The following is a 16,541-nucleotide window of genomic DNA, read 5'->3' as shown; positions in this document are numbered from 1 at the left end:
ACAACCCAATCCCCTAATCCTGAAATAGTAATGCAGGGAAAAAGTACATTCTTAGAACAGAGTGCACCGTGTTCCTGAAGATCCCCGTGCTGCGCCACGTGGGCTCCTGCCTGGTGCCACACCTTTCACTCTTGGACAGCGGCCCTTGTCAGGTTTCTGCCCCAAGAGCCACTTCTCCTGCCTCTTGCTCTGGATGTACTTACAGCGAAGACACCCGACTCCTGAGGAAGATTGAGCTCTAATATTGAACAATCAATCAAGAGCTTCTCAGGGACACTTTGTTGTATTGGGGTGTGATCGTGTGTGTGTGTGTGTGTGTGTGTGTGTGTGTGTGTGTGTGTGGCAATTCTGGAGTCCTTGGAAATACCACATGGATTCCAGCTTCTCCCACTCACCACTACCTTCTTGTCCTCAAATACAGAGTAGAATTTGGGTGACTCCCTAGCCTAGGGCCTGTCAGACCTATTATTAAACAATGGAAAGCTGGGAACATTCTGGTTTTCTGTAGGACGCACAAATCTGCTTTGCCATATTAAAGCCATAAATACTGTTGACCACCAGTGTCCTCAAGGACCTGTGAAGATGTGGTTGCCTGCAGTGCGACTATGTCTCTCACTGGGGCCTGCCTCCTGGCTCTCTGCTGTCTTGCTGGGCTCCTGTGAAGCTTCTGCTCTGTCCCCACCTGCCAGGGGTAGTTCAAGGTATATCCATGTGGCCTGTGCAGAGAAGGCTGCCTGCTGAAAGCCTGTGCTTGTGCCAAGGCTCACAGAGCTTTCTTTTAGATGTGCAGTGCTGGCCTTGTTTTCTTCCAGTTACGAGCTTGTGCAGTCTTCCTTCCGTGGAACCAGCCACTAAACTGAGGGACAGAGTTGCCATGAGCTGGGGTTTCCAACTCAGAGCAAATGCATGTATGGTCCTAAGCTTAAAGTTTCTTGCCCCATCTGTCCTGTTTAAAACCCTCAACCTCACTGAAAAAGTGAGCTGATTGTAGGATAGAGGATGCAAACCACCAGCATGTAAAAAAAACTCTGACCTGTGCTTTGAACCAAAGTGCTGGCTACCGTGCTCACAGCAGAAGCTCAGGTTACTGTGCGAGTGTTTTGCTCCTGCAAACATTACTCCTTGTTGATTTCTTACGGTTTGTTGCTTCGTATAATAGAATTACAGTTTTGAGAGGGCACAATAAAGAATAACTCCTTTTTTTTCCCCCTAAGATTTTATTTATTTATTTGACAGACAAAGATCACAAGTAGGCAGAGAGGCAGGCAGAGAGAGAGGAGGAAGCAGGCTCCCTGCTGAGCAGAGAGCCTGATGTGGGGCTCAATCCCAGGACCCTGAGATCATGACCTGAGCTGAAGGCAGAGGCTTTAACCCACTGAGCCAGCCAAGTTCGCCAAGAATAACTCCTTTTAAGGGCGCCTGGGTGTCTTAGTCAAGTGTCTGACTTCGGCCCAGGTTGTGATCTCAGGGTCCTGGGATCGAGCCCTGTGTGGGCCTCTCTGCTCATCGGGGGTCTGCTTCTCCCTCTCCCTTTGCCTCCTCCCACCCCTCGACTCCTGTGCTCCTTTGCTCACTCACTGTCACTCTCTGTCTCAAATAAATAAAAGCTCTTAAAACACACACACACACACACACACACACACACACAACAACTTTTCAAGAGTGCGATTGGGAGTGGCTGAACTGGTTGTCGAAATACATTCTCTCTCCTGAAATGGTTTGTGAAAAGCTACTGCCCCAAATCCCATATGCTGCTTGGGGTTGCTGCCGCCACTGCAGTTCTTTCTGGATGATTCCCGTGGCCCTCCGTCGTGATCCCTCACCTGAGGAGTAAATGCCTGGCTCACCAGGGCTCTGGCCTCCGGGACTGTGCTCCCGGGGTGGGGTCAGCATCTGCTCAGGATTGGCCATGGAGCTGTGTGAGGAGTATTCATGCCTTTTTCTTTTTGGTTACGAGCCATCGAGGAATAAGAGAAAGAGTAAGGCAGTGAGATAATATTATGGATGAAATTGCAGATGAATTATAATTGCAGATTCTTAATTAGAGAATCTTATCCGTAATTATACATGAATTATAGGTGAAAAGTAGTTTGATGCACAGGGCTAGGTTTGAGAGACACACTGAGCCATCAAGGCAGAGCAGAAACTGGGCAGGCCTCACCTGTACCTTTCCCCTGTCAGGGCAGAGCCTGCTCCTGGGGGAGGAGAGTAGAGCTTCTGCTGTATGGGTAGCAGGCTTGGGCCTCAGGGAGGGTGAGGTGAGTGAGGGACTGCCCTCCAGTCAGGAGAGTAAGGGGTGCCAAGAAACCTTCAGTTGTCAAGATAAATAATATTTAACATAGGGGCGCCTGCGTGGCTCAGTCGTTAAGTGTCTGCCTTTGGCTCAGGTCATGATCTCAAGGTCCTGGGATCGAGCCCCGAGTTAGGGAGAAGCAGGCTTCCCGTGGAGCAGAGAGCCTCTCTCTGCTTGTGTTCCCTCTCTCGCTGTGTCTCTCTCTGTCAGATGAATAAATCTTAAAAAATAATATTTAACATAGTATTTTAAAATGAATTGATGAACATATATATGTATATATAATATGAACTATATATAAATTTAAACAATATATACATATTTATATATAACTATAAATACACACACACACACACACACACACACACACACATTTAAAACAACTTACAAGATAGGGCTGGTATTCCTGACTTTTCCTTTTGCCTCAGGCTCCAGAATGGCTCAAAGGAGCACTGTTCCTGATCATCTTTAGTGCCAGAGGTGAATGCCGCTTACCTCACCCCAGTCCTTGCCCAGCTAGTTCTTCCCAGAATCCATTAAGCACTTTATTTCTCCTGGGTGGAGCGAGTAAAAGGACAGAAGAGGGCAGGAACATTATACTAACTGAACTCTCTCCACATGTGGATTAGAAGCAACCTTCTCCATGACAGTAAAACTGCCCAATTTTCTATAGATGGGAATATTCACCCTTAGAGAGGAAAGTCAAAGTCTACATTAGCTTTCAGAGGTAAGGAAAGTCTGTGCCCAGTTAGGATAACAAGTTTTACAGTTGGATGTGGAGGTAGCTGGCTGGGACGGTCTGTGAATTTTATTGATCGTCTTGACTCAACAGGTGTTCTTTTCTCGAAGCTCTCTGGTTACATCTTTGTGGCCCCAAGGGCGGTCTGTGGACTGAGAGCTTCAGCATTACCAAGGAGAGGGAGAGAAATGCAGGATCTCAAGCCCCAAGTCAGACCTCCTGAATGGATCTGCATTTTTCCCCGAAAGGTCCAGTTGTATGTAATGTCCAACTCTGTTGCTATACCCCCATAGCCTTCGTTTTGAAATCCATTAAGCCAGTGCTAGCTCTCCTCTTGTTTAACTGGCCTCATGGGAAATCCTTACGCTCTTAGGAAACTGACTGCTTGGTATGCTTGTTCTGGGTTCACAGGGATAAGATCTGCTCTACTAAACTCTGCTGAAGGAGGTTGAGTTTGTCAAAAGGTAGGTTGTAGGAGCTAATTTAAGAGTTCAAACTTAAACTGTGGAAAGTGGTACTATCATGAGGCTTAGGGATAAAACTTTTAGTACCTTGAATAGTTTGAACAGAAGGGAGAGTTCTTTGAAGATGTCAGTAACACATGGTGATTATTTTTTGTTCAACTTTATTTTTCACTTCAGAATAAAGTTGGTAGCTCAGATATTGTACATCTGTCTTCTTTTCTGTTCTAAAATAAGTTCAAGACCAGGTATACTGAATTTTGAAGCCTAGAAAGCTTTAGTGCTATGATTTCTGATTTCATAAGAACTTTAAGAAGAACTGATATGATTCTATGATTTGAAAGCCACAAATTAAAGCTGTGTTTATATTCAAATCTTATGACTGGTTTGCCATATGTAGACACAGATAAGGAGTAAAATTAAAGTTTTTTATGGCTATAAAGTACTGAAACTAGTTTTCACATGTGACTTCTGCAAACCTTTATTTCATAATTCCCAGATGAGGTAGCAAGTTTATCTGTACTAAGTTCAAATTACCGGGTTAGGCATTACAGTAAAAGGAGGATGTAGAAGATACCTACTGATGTATAAATAACCCTCTACTGAGTTTATAGTTCAGTAGGTGAATAAGGCACACAACTATTGTATAATCTAGTAGTAATGTTCTAGCGACCAATTTGGCCAAGTCATGTAGTTAATGTCTTACAGTTGTTTTTCTCACCTATAAAATGAGGGTGTTTGAATTAGATCTTTAAAATATTTTCTAGTATTAATATAATGACAGTGAATTCAATTATATCCTAAGAACTTAATTTATATAATTTATCTTTTTAGGTATATCTGTTCAGTGTAATAACTGGTGGAATTTCAACCTTTGGAGAATAAACAATCATTCTTCTTAAGCTGAGATTTAGAAAGTAATCATATTTTTCCAAAATTGTTGAAATAGCTCAAATCTTAGACTACCAGTTCTTTTCAATGGCCATTTCTTTTGGTACAGATTAATTTTTAACCTTACAAATCACTATAAAAATGTATAATTTTGGTAACCTTTCTTTTCAAGAGGAGCTAGTCTATCATATTCTCAAATCTTAGTAAGCAGGGAATTTGTCTCTCATCCAAAGTGTTCTCTGAAAAAGATCTCTTTATTTCCCCAGATAGCATTCTTAAAGAGGAAACTTGATCATTCTACTTTGTTCTGGTAGATAATGCTGCTGAAAGACAACTTGAGAAGTTAACTGTTTAGGTGACAATTTATCCCAGCCTTTTTGCCTTTATCTTTTTAAAACTTTTGATTGGCTTTAATAAAAAACATTTCCCAAATAGTAACTTTGAAGGTGTCACAAATGACATTGTAATTATAGAAATACAAAGACATTACTTCATGGGTCAGGTGAACTTATCAAAGAATGAGTCCAGCATGTAGTAGAAACTGAGGAACTATTCTTTAAGTGGGAAAGGAATGAAATTGGCCATCAGACAAAATGGCTGACTTTCAACTTTGTTGACAAAATTCCTGAGGGAATCCTGGTCAACCTTTTCCTGACCATAGCTTTATCTTCATAAAGATATCTTGAAACTGTTGTTTTCTTTGGTGAATGTTGATCTTCCAACTATTTCTGAAGCTGATAATCTTGTTTTTAGTATCCAATCTTTGTACCACAAATTCTTTACCCTTAGCTACTAACGTAGAAAACACTTCAGTAAATTTATTTCTTATGAAAACTGTCCTGAAGTATTCCTTCTCAATGCATTTGGGGGGGAGAATTTTTTTTTTTTTTTGATAGCTTTTCTCTCCTGGTTTGGTTGGTTTTTGTGAATTAAAAATCATAAACCAGGGGCACCTGGGTGGCTCAGTGGGTTAAGCCTCTGCCTTTGGCTCTGGTCATGACCTCAGGGTCCTGGGATAGACCCCCACATTGGGCTCTATGCTCAGTGGGGAGCCTGCTTCCCCGCTCTCTCTCTGCCTGCCTCTCTGCCTACTTGTGATCTCTCTCGCTGTCAAATAAATAAAATCTTTAAAAAAAATCATAAACCCAAGTATACTAAACAGTCATGTGAGAGTTGGAATAGTTAATGAGTTCTTTACATTTTCATTACTCTTCATAATTACTGACTTATAAAATCTAAAACATTTAAGCTTTGGACTTTCACAACCATTAGAAGTATTTTCATACTATAATGACCTGGAAGAATACTTGGGGGAAAATGCTGAATAAAATAAAATACATGGACTTTAAAAGTAAAACTCAGGTCATATATTTATTATGCATAATAAATAAGTAGTATTTATTATGAAAAAATATATATATATTCCTCCCCCTCTCCTTTTACCTAACAATTTAGCAAACTAGATCAAGAGCCTAAAAAAATATCATTTCTTTGGCTTGGTAATGCTTATATTTCTAGGAGGTTTTTCCAAAGGAAATAATCACAGGTAGTCCAAGATTGCAAAAATGTTGAGTGTTATTTATGAAGGAGAAAAACTATAAAAAAAAAACCCCACCTAAATATAGAATGTCTGTATCCCATTAAACATTTGTGTTCTATTCATTTATTTATTTTAAAGATTTTATTCATTTATTTTAAAAATAACTTGAAATTCCTTAACATATGAACCATTTATTCCATTTTTATCAGTTTTTTTTTTAATAATTTTTTATGTACTTTGGAAGAAGGAGCTCAGGTAGTAAAACTCCTTAATTGAATCTAATGACTGTGTTTATGTAGACAAATGACTTCTATGATTTCCATTAAAAGCTTCTGTTTACAGTGCTCGTATTTTTTAATACCAGAATCTCTTAAATGAATATTGACTTTCATGAAAACAGACAAGGTATAACATGTTTACTGCTTTTTGAAATTATATTCCACACACATAAGTCTAAAAAAATGAATAAAGGTACTTCTTGATTTAAATATTTAGTTTGAACATATTTTATACCCCAGGATTAAAAAAAAAAAGTGTCTTCATAAACCTTCTATTAAGGTGGTAGCCACACAACTGTTACTTCAGTGATTTGTTTATTGACTTAAGAACTATGATGGAAGGGGTGCTTGGGTGGTTCAGTTGGTTAAGCATCTGCCTTTGGCTCAGGTCGTGATCCTCCTGGGATTAAGCCCCAGTCAGGCTCCCTCTCTCTCTCTCTCTGTCAAATAAAACCTTAAAAAAAAAAAAAAACCCAAAACTATATAAGTGATATTTAAAAACAGGAAGTAATTGATACTTCCCATCAGTATATAAATCATACAGCCTTTGTTTTAGGATTCAGTCTCCTTTTGAGTGTGTGTGTGTTTATAGCACACATGCATGCTATCAAGCTGAACATTGCAGCCTTTCTTTCTCCACCCAGTAAAGGCTGGTTTCAGGATGCGTGGCCAGAACAACACAGAGCACTGTCCGTGAAGATACAGATCCTCTCAGTTCTCCCCTGGTTTCTACTCCCCTGGTTGTATTTAGGTCACTGAAGTTTCATTACAGAGAAAGGATTACAAAATGGAAAAAAGATATTTCTTTATTCACAAAGTTAGAGGTTACAGGGTGCCATTTTCCCCCTTGTGTATGTATTATTTCTTTCTTTTTCTTTTTGGGGTGCAAAATGGTGGTTTATTAAAGCACAGGGACAGGACCGTGGGCTGAAAGAGCCGCTGCTTGTAGGTTTTATTTCTTTAGGACAGAACAGTGACCTCTGATTGACATTTAATACCAGGATTAGAAATTCAATCCAAGTGACCATATATTTCTATGACTTTTTGCCATCCTTTCTTGAGCATTGGGCCCTTTTTAAGGACTTCAGTTTGACCAAAAGCATAATCAACTTCTAGTTATTTGCAAAAATCCTCGGATTTGAAAGTTTTCATGGGTTGTTTTCAATGATTTTTTTTAAGTGTACAAATGAGTAGTTTTCAGTAGTATACGTACAGTACTGTGCAACCATCACCATGATCTTTACAACACTTTGATGACTTTTATTTTTATTATTTTTTTTACTTTGACTTTTAAAAGAAACATCCTAATTAGCCATCACTGCTCATTCCCTTCCTCTTACCCTTTCTCAGCTCTAGAGAATCACTAATCTACTTTGTCTTTATAGATTTGCCTATTCTGGACATTTCATGTAAATATAATACGTAATAGATAGTTTTCTATGTCTGGCTTTTTTCACTTAGTGTAATTTTTTAAAAGATTTTATTTATTTATTTGACAGATCACAAGTAGGCAGAGAGGCAGGCAGAGAGAGGGAGGGGGAATCCGGCTCCCTGTGGAGCAGAGAGCCTGATTCGGGGCTCGATCCTAGGACTCTGGGATCATGACCTGAGCCAAAGGCAGAGGCTTTAACCCACTGAGCCACCCAGGTGGCCCCTGGTATAATATTTTTAAGTTCTAACACTGTATCCATGTTATAGCTGTAATAGTACTCCATCTTTTTCTTTTGGGGATTGTTTATGCCGTTGTATGGGCATATGACATTTTATTATTTACCAGCTAATTGACATTAACTTCTACTTGGTTATTATAAGTACTGCTTCTATTAATCCCATACTTTTATACAAGTGTTTGTGTGGGCATATGTTTTCATTTCTCTTTAGTAGGTATTTAAGAGTAGAAATCGGTGTCATGCAGTTTAACATTTTTAGGGAATCAACTTTCTTTTTCCCCCTTAACTTTGAGATATGTTTAAGAAAGGGAATGAAAACGGGGCATTGGCATTTCTCTTTTCCCTAAGTCTTCACTGATCATCAGCTCATTTGTTGGGGTTGACAGGTCTGGGGCCCTTCTGAAAATGAAAAGCCATTATTACTAATTATGTTGGAACAACAGGCATAAATTGGAACTGTCCTCAGCAAATTAGCACCAGTGGCTAACCAATAGGAAGGAAAGGCTATTGTTAGATTGAGCTTCCTTCCCTTGTCTGACAAATAAGAGTCAATGGGAATATGGAGGAGGTATCTCAGAAGTGAAGTCAGTCACAGGGGCAGTTTTAGCACTGTCTCTGGCTTCTGCCCCTTTCCCTCAAATAAAAAAGCATCTTTGAAAGGAGGTGATACTTGAGCTAAGGATATCTTTACTCCTATCCATGGGTGTATGTTCCAAATGTAAAAATAAAGTGATTGAAATTAATCAAGCAGTGACTTACTAATTTTAATAATACTTACTTGAATTGATCATTTTATTTCTTCCAGGGAACAAGAAATCATTACAACTTCAAAGCATCTTAGAAACTTTCAACTGTGCTAAAACTTTGGAGATGGATAGTTTTTCCTTTTCTCTCATTTGAAAGGATTGCGAGAAGAAATAAAATGGCAGAGGTTTAAAGTTAATATTCAGGATGAATGATGATAATTCCGATGAGAAGACAGAAGATGAACTTCAATCCTTATTTATCAGTGATAAAAATGAAAACACATATGCATACAACCCAAAATCACATATACAGAACCCTTCAACCAATAAGGTGAATTGGAATCCTGCCAAGCCAGATGACATGGTGGTTGATTATGAAACCAACTCTGCTGTGGACATTGATGAAAGTCTTGCTTTAACCCCTCAGTGTGTGGAAGTACTTGATCAACCAAAGTCTTCAAGTCAGTTGATTGGTAAGGAGGTGTTTGATATCCACGAAGATTCTATACTTCAGTCTTGTGCACATGTTGTAAATACAGAGGAGCCCAAGTACCTGCCCAACAGTTGTCATTCCCTAGGATCATTTCAGGACCAGAGTGCTGAGACATCTCTGCCTTTTGTGTGGAAACCCAGCAATGGTGATTTGTACTATGTGGACTCTCCTACTGCTTTGGAGCTAAATCAAACATTTGACATGACCGTGGATCATGTTAACTGCACCTTTATAGCACAGCATGCCATTGAAAAGAGCCTGTCTTTGCATACCTCTGGAAATCTGCAGCCACCCAGCACGGGGAATGGAAATCTACCTTTATCCTGTTCCATTCCTACATCTTCCCATTCTGCTAACATACACATGAGAGAAACAAATTATGGAGACAGCTTTGAAAACCAACAAGCCACTGCAGCAGAGGCTCAAGACACAACTTACACAGCATTTTCTGATGTGATGCAAACTGATACTGTTGTTCCAGATACTGGCATTCAGTGTCCATATTCTTCAGGACAGGTCACCAGTGACTACACAGATGGGTCACAGCAAAGACTAGTTGCAGAAAAAGTGATACAAGCTCAAACACCAGTTTCTGAGGGCATGGATGTTCCCAATGAGTCTGTATTACAAGAATTCTTTTGTTCATCTAAAGATGAACAAAATAGTGAGACACATTCACAGAGCTCATATGGGCAAAAGGAAATGAGCCAAAATCTAAGAGAAACAGTGTCTAATTGTCTTATAGATGATGAATGCCCATCACTGGTGCCAGCTTTTGATAAAAGCGAAGCCCAAGTGCTGAACCCAGAGCACAAAGTCACTGTGGCAGAAGACACACAAAATGCCTCTAATGAAAAGGATTTAGAAACCCAAAATCGTACAATTGAATTGATACTGAGTAGCCCACCAGGACAAAAGATGGCTTCATCAGTTGAACTGAGTTGGGATGCAAATGATATGGTCATTAGCACAAATAACCCAGTTTGCATGTCAACACCAGTCCTAGATTCTCCAAATGCAACCTTTTCTATTTCACCTACTGAAGCAACCAAGAAATGTAGTAAAGTGGAGAAGAGTCATCGAGAGCTTAGAAATTTACCAAACTTGAAGGGGGCACCTATGAACATGTCTAAACCTAATTTAGGAAAATTGACAACTAAAGTGAATACCCCTATAGGGAGCAAAGTTAGAAAAACCGAAATTATAAGTTACCCAAGACCAAACTTCAAGAATGTCAAAGCAAAAGTTGTGTCGAGACCGGTATTGCCATCCAAAGACCACGCTTTATCAAAGGTCGCACCCAGACCTCCGTTAACCAGTGCCTCATCACCTGCCTCATCAGGGTCTTCCTCAAGACAGACGACAGCTTTGAACAAAACACCAAGGTCTGACTTGAATGTAGATACAAAAGCAGAAATCCTAATTAACAAGACACATAAGCAGCAATTTAATAAACTCATTACTAGCCAGGCTGTGCATGTTACAACTCATTCTAAAAATGCTTCACACAAGGTTCCAAGAACAACATCTGCCATGAAATCGAATCAGGAAGACCTTGACAAAGCAAGTTCTAATTCAGCATGTGAGACTGGGTCCGTGGCTACCTTTTTGCAGGAGATCAAAGACCTACTCCCTGTTAAAATGGAAAGCACAGAGTGTTTGGAAATAACATATGCTTCCAGCATGGATAGGATTAGCCCTGAAAAGAAGGGTGAAAAAGAAAATGGGACACCTACGGAAAAACAAGAGCTAAAGAAGGAAATTTTGAATGAGACCTTTGAATATGGTTCTCTTTTCTTGGTAAGTGAGATTTTTGCTCACTTCAGGGAATGGTGGAGGGAGCTGAGAGATGTATTAGCAATTGATTAACATAATAGTCAGTAATATTGCAGGCCTAGCTGTGCAAATTTGCTTTCAGGTGTTAATCTACTATTCGGTATTTCTTCGTCTTGTAAGTTGCGCACTTTAGAGTGTTAATTGCTTACAATATAGGAAAACTGCCTATGGGGGAAAAAATCAAATACAGAATTTGCATAGATCGAATACAGAATTACATACCAACGTTCCTTTTAATGAGGTGAAAGAACAAGTTACTTTAATATTGTGTAATTAGTTATTTGAAGTTAAATATCTGCTTATATTTTACACTTAGAGAAAAAAAGAGGGAGAGAAAGGTTTGTTTAGGAACTTTACCATGTGTTGGGCCACATTCAAGAAGTGGCAGGGCTGGGGAGAGCTGGTAAACAGGATCGACATAAAAATAACTCCTGGTCTCTTCTGGAGGAAGCTGCTCTGGGAAGTGGAGCCCTGTCCTGTGAACAGGGGGGTTGGAGATTCTGCCTCTGATCAGCTAATGTGAATTTGGTCAAATACTCTTTGATACCCAGAGGGGAAAGGGTTGGCCTAGTAGAGGTCTGAGGTCTCGTGCAGCCCTAACCTATTGATTCCTGAAAGGTTAAAATAAACAAACCTCTTTTATTCAGGTGCGGTGAAAAAGCAGTCTGTTGTCTGTGGCACCTGTCGCATATTTGATGTGCGTGTGTAGTAGGGAGGAGGAGACTAGATATAGTTCCGTTTAGGCAAAAAAAAATTCACGTGCAGTTTCAAGATGAATTTTTTTTTTAACGTACCTATATTTTTGTCAGTAGCATGAAGAAACTAGTTTTCTGAGTTTTAAAAATGTTGGTCAGACCATTCTTGTCCTTAGCACTGATTTTGCAGTAGAAACTTAACATGTCCTTCTGGCCACACAGAGTTTTCTTGGGCTTCTGTCCTCTGGGCCAGGAATGGAGTTGAGTGCCAGGTGGGAAGGCAGATGTGACACCTCTGCGTTCTCTGTGGTGGGCTCATGTCTGAGAGGAAAGAAACAGGCAAGGTGGAGCGAAGGGTTGAAGGGCTATTTTAGAAGTGTTTTTAGGGTGTGTTAGGCAATTGTTAGGTCCTTTTAGGAGATAAGCTAGGAAACACTGGATAAACCTGAGCTACATCAGTTTAGAGGTGTTTTGGCTTCTCTAACTTTTGGGGGAGGGAACTGTGATATACCTCACTATGGTGTCTGAACTAATGCCATTGTCAATTTCAAAACTGATTTTAAGTTCAAGTCAAATATAGGGAACTTGTTTAATATCATTTATAATATGTTTTGCCAAGTTAAATTATAACTTCTGGTATTTCTAATCAACATTTTTAATTTCGTGTTTATAGATGTACGTAAAAAACAATAGATTTATTCCTCCTTGATTTACGGGAGGCTTTCATCATGTATCGACATCTAACTGCCAGAAAAACAAGCATAACGTTTCTCTAAAAACCATTTGCCATAAATATAAACTGGCTGTATAATTTTAAAATTAAAAGTCTTTGTGTGTGTTGAGTAAATCTTAGGCTTACGTACTATACTTGGAGGACATAAAACTGTTTTTCCGGCTCCTGTTGAAGCCAGGTGATAGAATCATTGGGTTGAAATGGATCCCAAGATGTCCTGGGAAGAAGCACTTTTCATTTCTGGAATCTCGCTTAGGACTCCTGTATTTTCAGCACAGACACTAATCAAATGGTATTAAAAAAACAAACAAACAAAAAACCCAAAACTCATTCTTTACCCATGTCTTAAATGCAACAGCATGGGTTCGCCTCTTACCCATTTTCACGTATCTTGGGGGAAGAGACAGGGCAAACCATTGCAGGCCACAGGCTCTGTGCTTATTGTAGAGAGAGGGATGCGTGAACATTTGCTTCCTGCTGACTCAGATTCCCATTTCTTGCTCACTTAAGCAGTCTCTAAAGGTTCCAGATCTGCTCTGGATCCGTGATGAGACAGCCCTGGAGGGATGTTAGTTTTCACTGTGCCCTGTTGGAGCTAAGTTAGGCCTTGAGTTGACAGAATTCTTCTTCTCTTTTTTTTTTTTTTTTTAAATTTATTTATTTATTTTAGAGTGAGAACATGTGCACACATGAGCGGGGGAAGGGACATAGGTAGAGGAAGAGAGAGAATCTCAAGGAGATTCCCCACGTAGCACGCAGCCCGACGCAGGGCTCCATCTCCATTCATGACCTGAGCCAAAATTGAGAATCGGACACTTAACTGACTGAGCTACCCAGGTGCCCTTGAGTTTACTGAATTCTTAAGGTGCCCACTATCTCACCATTTTTTGGTCAGGATTTATCTGAAATTTCAGAAAGGTTCTTACTTGGAGGCAGAAATTTGATTTTAATTTGATACAAGTTGAACGTAGCTCCCTATTACAGAGGTTCTGTATTGGGGGACCGTGTGTTACCCAGAGGGGCAGTGGTCACAGGGAAGGAATGGGTATTTTCTTGAGGCGTGCTCTGGACCACTTTGCTCAGGTTTTGTGTATATACATTTCATTAGGGTTTTCCCTGTAATATTCCAGTGTATACATTTTCATTCACTCTTTCCAGGAATAACGGGTCAGTTGTTAGCCACACTTAAAGGCTTCAGAGGGGTGACTTAGAACACACAGCTGGTAAGCAGGAAAAGAGAGATGCAAACCAAGGGCTTCTGACTGGAATCCTGGCCCTTTCTGCTTCATACACCACAGGCTTTCAAAATTTTTGCAGAATATTGACTTGAAGGGCAGAGCAAATCTGACTTGACCAGCTTACGAAAGTAAATCTTCAACAAAAATGTGTTTTACTTTTTAAAAGGTTTTCTCTGAGGGATTGCCTTAGCCAGCTTTGTGGTAGAGGTAGGAGTTTTTGTAGTTTCTATATAATCACATGCTTTTTCTGGCCAGTTTGGTGTAGTTCTCTTAGGATATTGCCTTATTTTTTTTTTTTTATGTAACCCTATAAATACATTAAGTTTTTTATTTTAATTCCAGTATAGTTAATACACGTTATACTAGTTTCAGGTGTACAGGATAGTGATTGAACAATTCTGTACATTACTCAGTATTAATGATAAGTGCACTCTTAATCCCCTTCACCTATTTCATCCATCCCACCCACCCACCTCCCCTCTGGTAACCGTCAGTGTGTTCTCTGTAGTTAAGAGTCTGTTTTTTGATCTCTCTCTCTCTCTTTTTTTCCCTTTGCTTGTTTGTTTTGTTTCTTAACTTCGACATACGAATGAAATCAGATGGTATTTGCCTTTCCCTGACTGACTTATTTTCACTTAGCATTATACCCTCTAGCTCCATCCATGTCATTGCAAATGGCAAGATCTCATTCTTCTTATGGCTGAATAATATTACATGGTATGTATATGCCACTTCTTCTTTACCCATTCGTCCGTTGATGGACACTTTGGCTGCTTCCTTAATTTAGCTATCGCAGATAGTGCTGCAGTAAACATAGGGATGCACCTGTCTCTTTAAGTTAGTGTTTTTGTATTTAGGGGTGAATATCCAATAGTATGATCCTATGGATCATAGGATAGTTCCATTTTTAACTTTTTTGAGGAACCTCCATGCTGTTTCCAGAGTGATTGTACCAGTTTGCATTCCCAGCAACAGTGCATGAGCATTCCTTTTTCTCCACATCCTGGCCAGCACTTGTTATTTCTTGTGTGTTGATTTTAGCCATTGTGACAGGTGTGAGGTGATAGCTTATTGTGGTTTTGATTTGCATTTACCTCATCATGAGTGCAGTTGAGCATCTTTGCAGTGGTGTGTTGGCTATCTGGATGTTTTTTGGAGAGTGTTCATGTCTTCCGCCCATTTTTTTAGTTGGATTTTTTTTTTTTTTTTTGAGTGTTGAGTTGTATCAGTTCTTTATATATTTTGGATTCTAACCCTTTATCAGATATGTTATTTGCACATATCTTATCCCAGTCTGTAGGTTGCCTTTTAGTTGTGTTGATTGTTTCCTTTGCTGTGCAGAAGGTTTGTATTTTGATGTAGACCCAGTGGTTTATTTTTGCTTTTATTTCGCTTGCCTTAGGAGACCTATCTGGAAAAATATTGCTACTGCTTTTGTCAGAGAACTTTCTGCCTGTGCCCTTTGCTTGGCTTTTTATGGTTTCATAAACCATCTAGGTTTATTTCTCACATCTAGGTCTTTAATCCATTTTAAAATCATTCTCAAATCTAGGTCTTTAATCCATTTTAAAATCACTTTTGTGTATGGTGAAATAGTCTTTCCTCTTTTGTTAAAGATTAATGACTACATATTTGTGGGCTTATTTCTGGGCTCTTTATCTTATTGATCTCCGTGTGTATTTTTTGGCCAGTACCATATTGTTTTTATCACTACAACTTCGTAATGTAACTTAAAATCTGGAACTATGATACCTCCAGTTTCGTTTTTGCTTCAAGATTGCTTTGGATATTCTGTGTCTTTTATGGTTCCACACAAATTTTAAAATTATTTGTTCTAGTTCTGTAAAAAAACAAAACAAAACCTGTTTTTTTTAAGATAAATTTATTTAAGAACGAGGAAAGCACAAGCAGGAGGTGGGCAGAGGGCAAGGGGGAGAGAATCTCAAGCAGACTCTGTGCTGAATGAGGAGCCCAATGTGTGCCTTGATCCCTTGACCTTGAGATTATGACCTGAGCCAAAACCAAGAGTCCAACACTTAATTGACTGCGCCACTCCAGCGCCTTGCTATTGGTATTTTTTCATTGCTTTGGATGATGTACACATTTTAACAATATTTGTTCGTCCAATCCATGAGCATGGAATGTCTTTCCCTTTCTTTGTGTCATCTTCAATTTTTTCATCAGTGTCTTATAGTTTCCAGAGTACAGGTCTTTCCCCTTTTTGGTTAAGTTTATTCCTACATATTTTATTATTCTTGGTGCAATTGTAAAGGTGATCTCTTAATTTCTATTTCTGCTACTTCATTATTACTGTATAGAAATGAAACCGATTTCTGTACATTGATTTTTGTATCCTGCAACTTTATTAAATTCATTTATCAGTTCTAGTTTTTTGGTGGAGTCTTTAGAGTTTTCTGTATATAGTATCATGTCATCTGCAAATAATGAAAGTTTTACTTCTTCCTTACAATTTAGATGTCTTTTATTTCTTGTCCGATTGTTGTGGCTAGGATTTCCAGTACTGTGTCAAATAAAAGTGGTGAGAGTGGGCACCCTTGCCTTGTTCCTGACCTTAGGGGGAAAAGCTCTCAGTTCTTTCCCATTGAATATGATGTTTGCTGTGGGTTTTTCATATATGGTCTTTATTATGTTGAGGTATATTCCCTCTCCACTTTGTTGAGGGTGTTTTATCATGAATGTTGGACTTTGTCAGAAGCTTTTCCTGCATCTATAGAAATAACGATACAGTTTTTAATCCTTTCTCTTTTGTTTCCCTTTCTCTTTTTGATATAATGTAGCATGTTGATTAATTGGTGAATATGGAACCAGCCTTGCATCCTAGCAATATAGCCCACTTGATTGTGGTGAATGATTTTTTAAAGTATTACTGGATTTGGTTTGCTAGTATTTTACTGAGGATTTTTGCTT

At 39.2% G+C, this 16,541-nt stretch overlaps 1 protein-coding gene across 3 annotated transcripts in view; it reads left to right on the top strand.

Annotated features, from left to right (window-relative positions):
- Positions 1–16,541, top strand: part of MTUS1 (microtubule associated scaffold protein 1) — a gene marked incomplete at its 5' end in the record, with an annotated part of 168,740 nt that overhangs the window by 41,627 nt on the left and 110,572 nt on the right. For all 3 annotated transcript variants that reach the window (XM_080796036.1, XM_080796035.1, XM_080796034.1), the window contains one exon: positions 8,678–10,911. In XM_080796036.1, coding sequence (XP_080652162.1) covers positions 8,824–10,911 — 2,088 coding nt within the window. The remainder of the gene's footprint in view (positions 1–8,677; positions 10,912–16,541) is intronic.

The sequence above is a fragment of the Martes martes genome (assembly GCF_963455335.1).
Source record: "Martes martes genome assembly, chromosome: 2".
Classification (NCBI taxonomy): domain Eukaryota; kingdom Metazoa; phylum Chordata; class Mammalia; order Carnivora; family Mustelidae; genus Martes; species Martes martes.
This window is presented reverse-complemented; position numbering and strand designations above follow the sequence as displayed.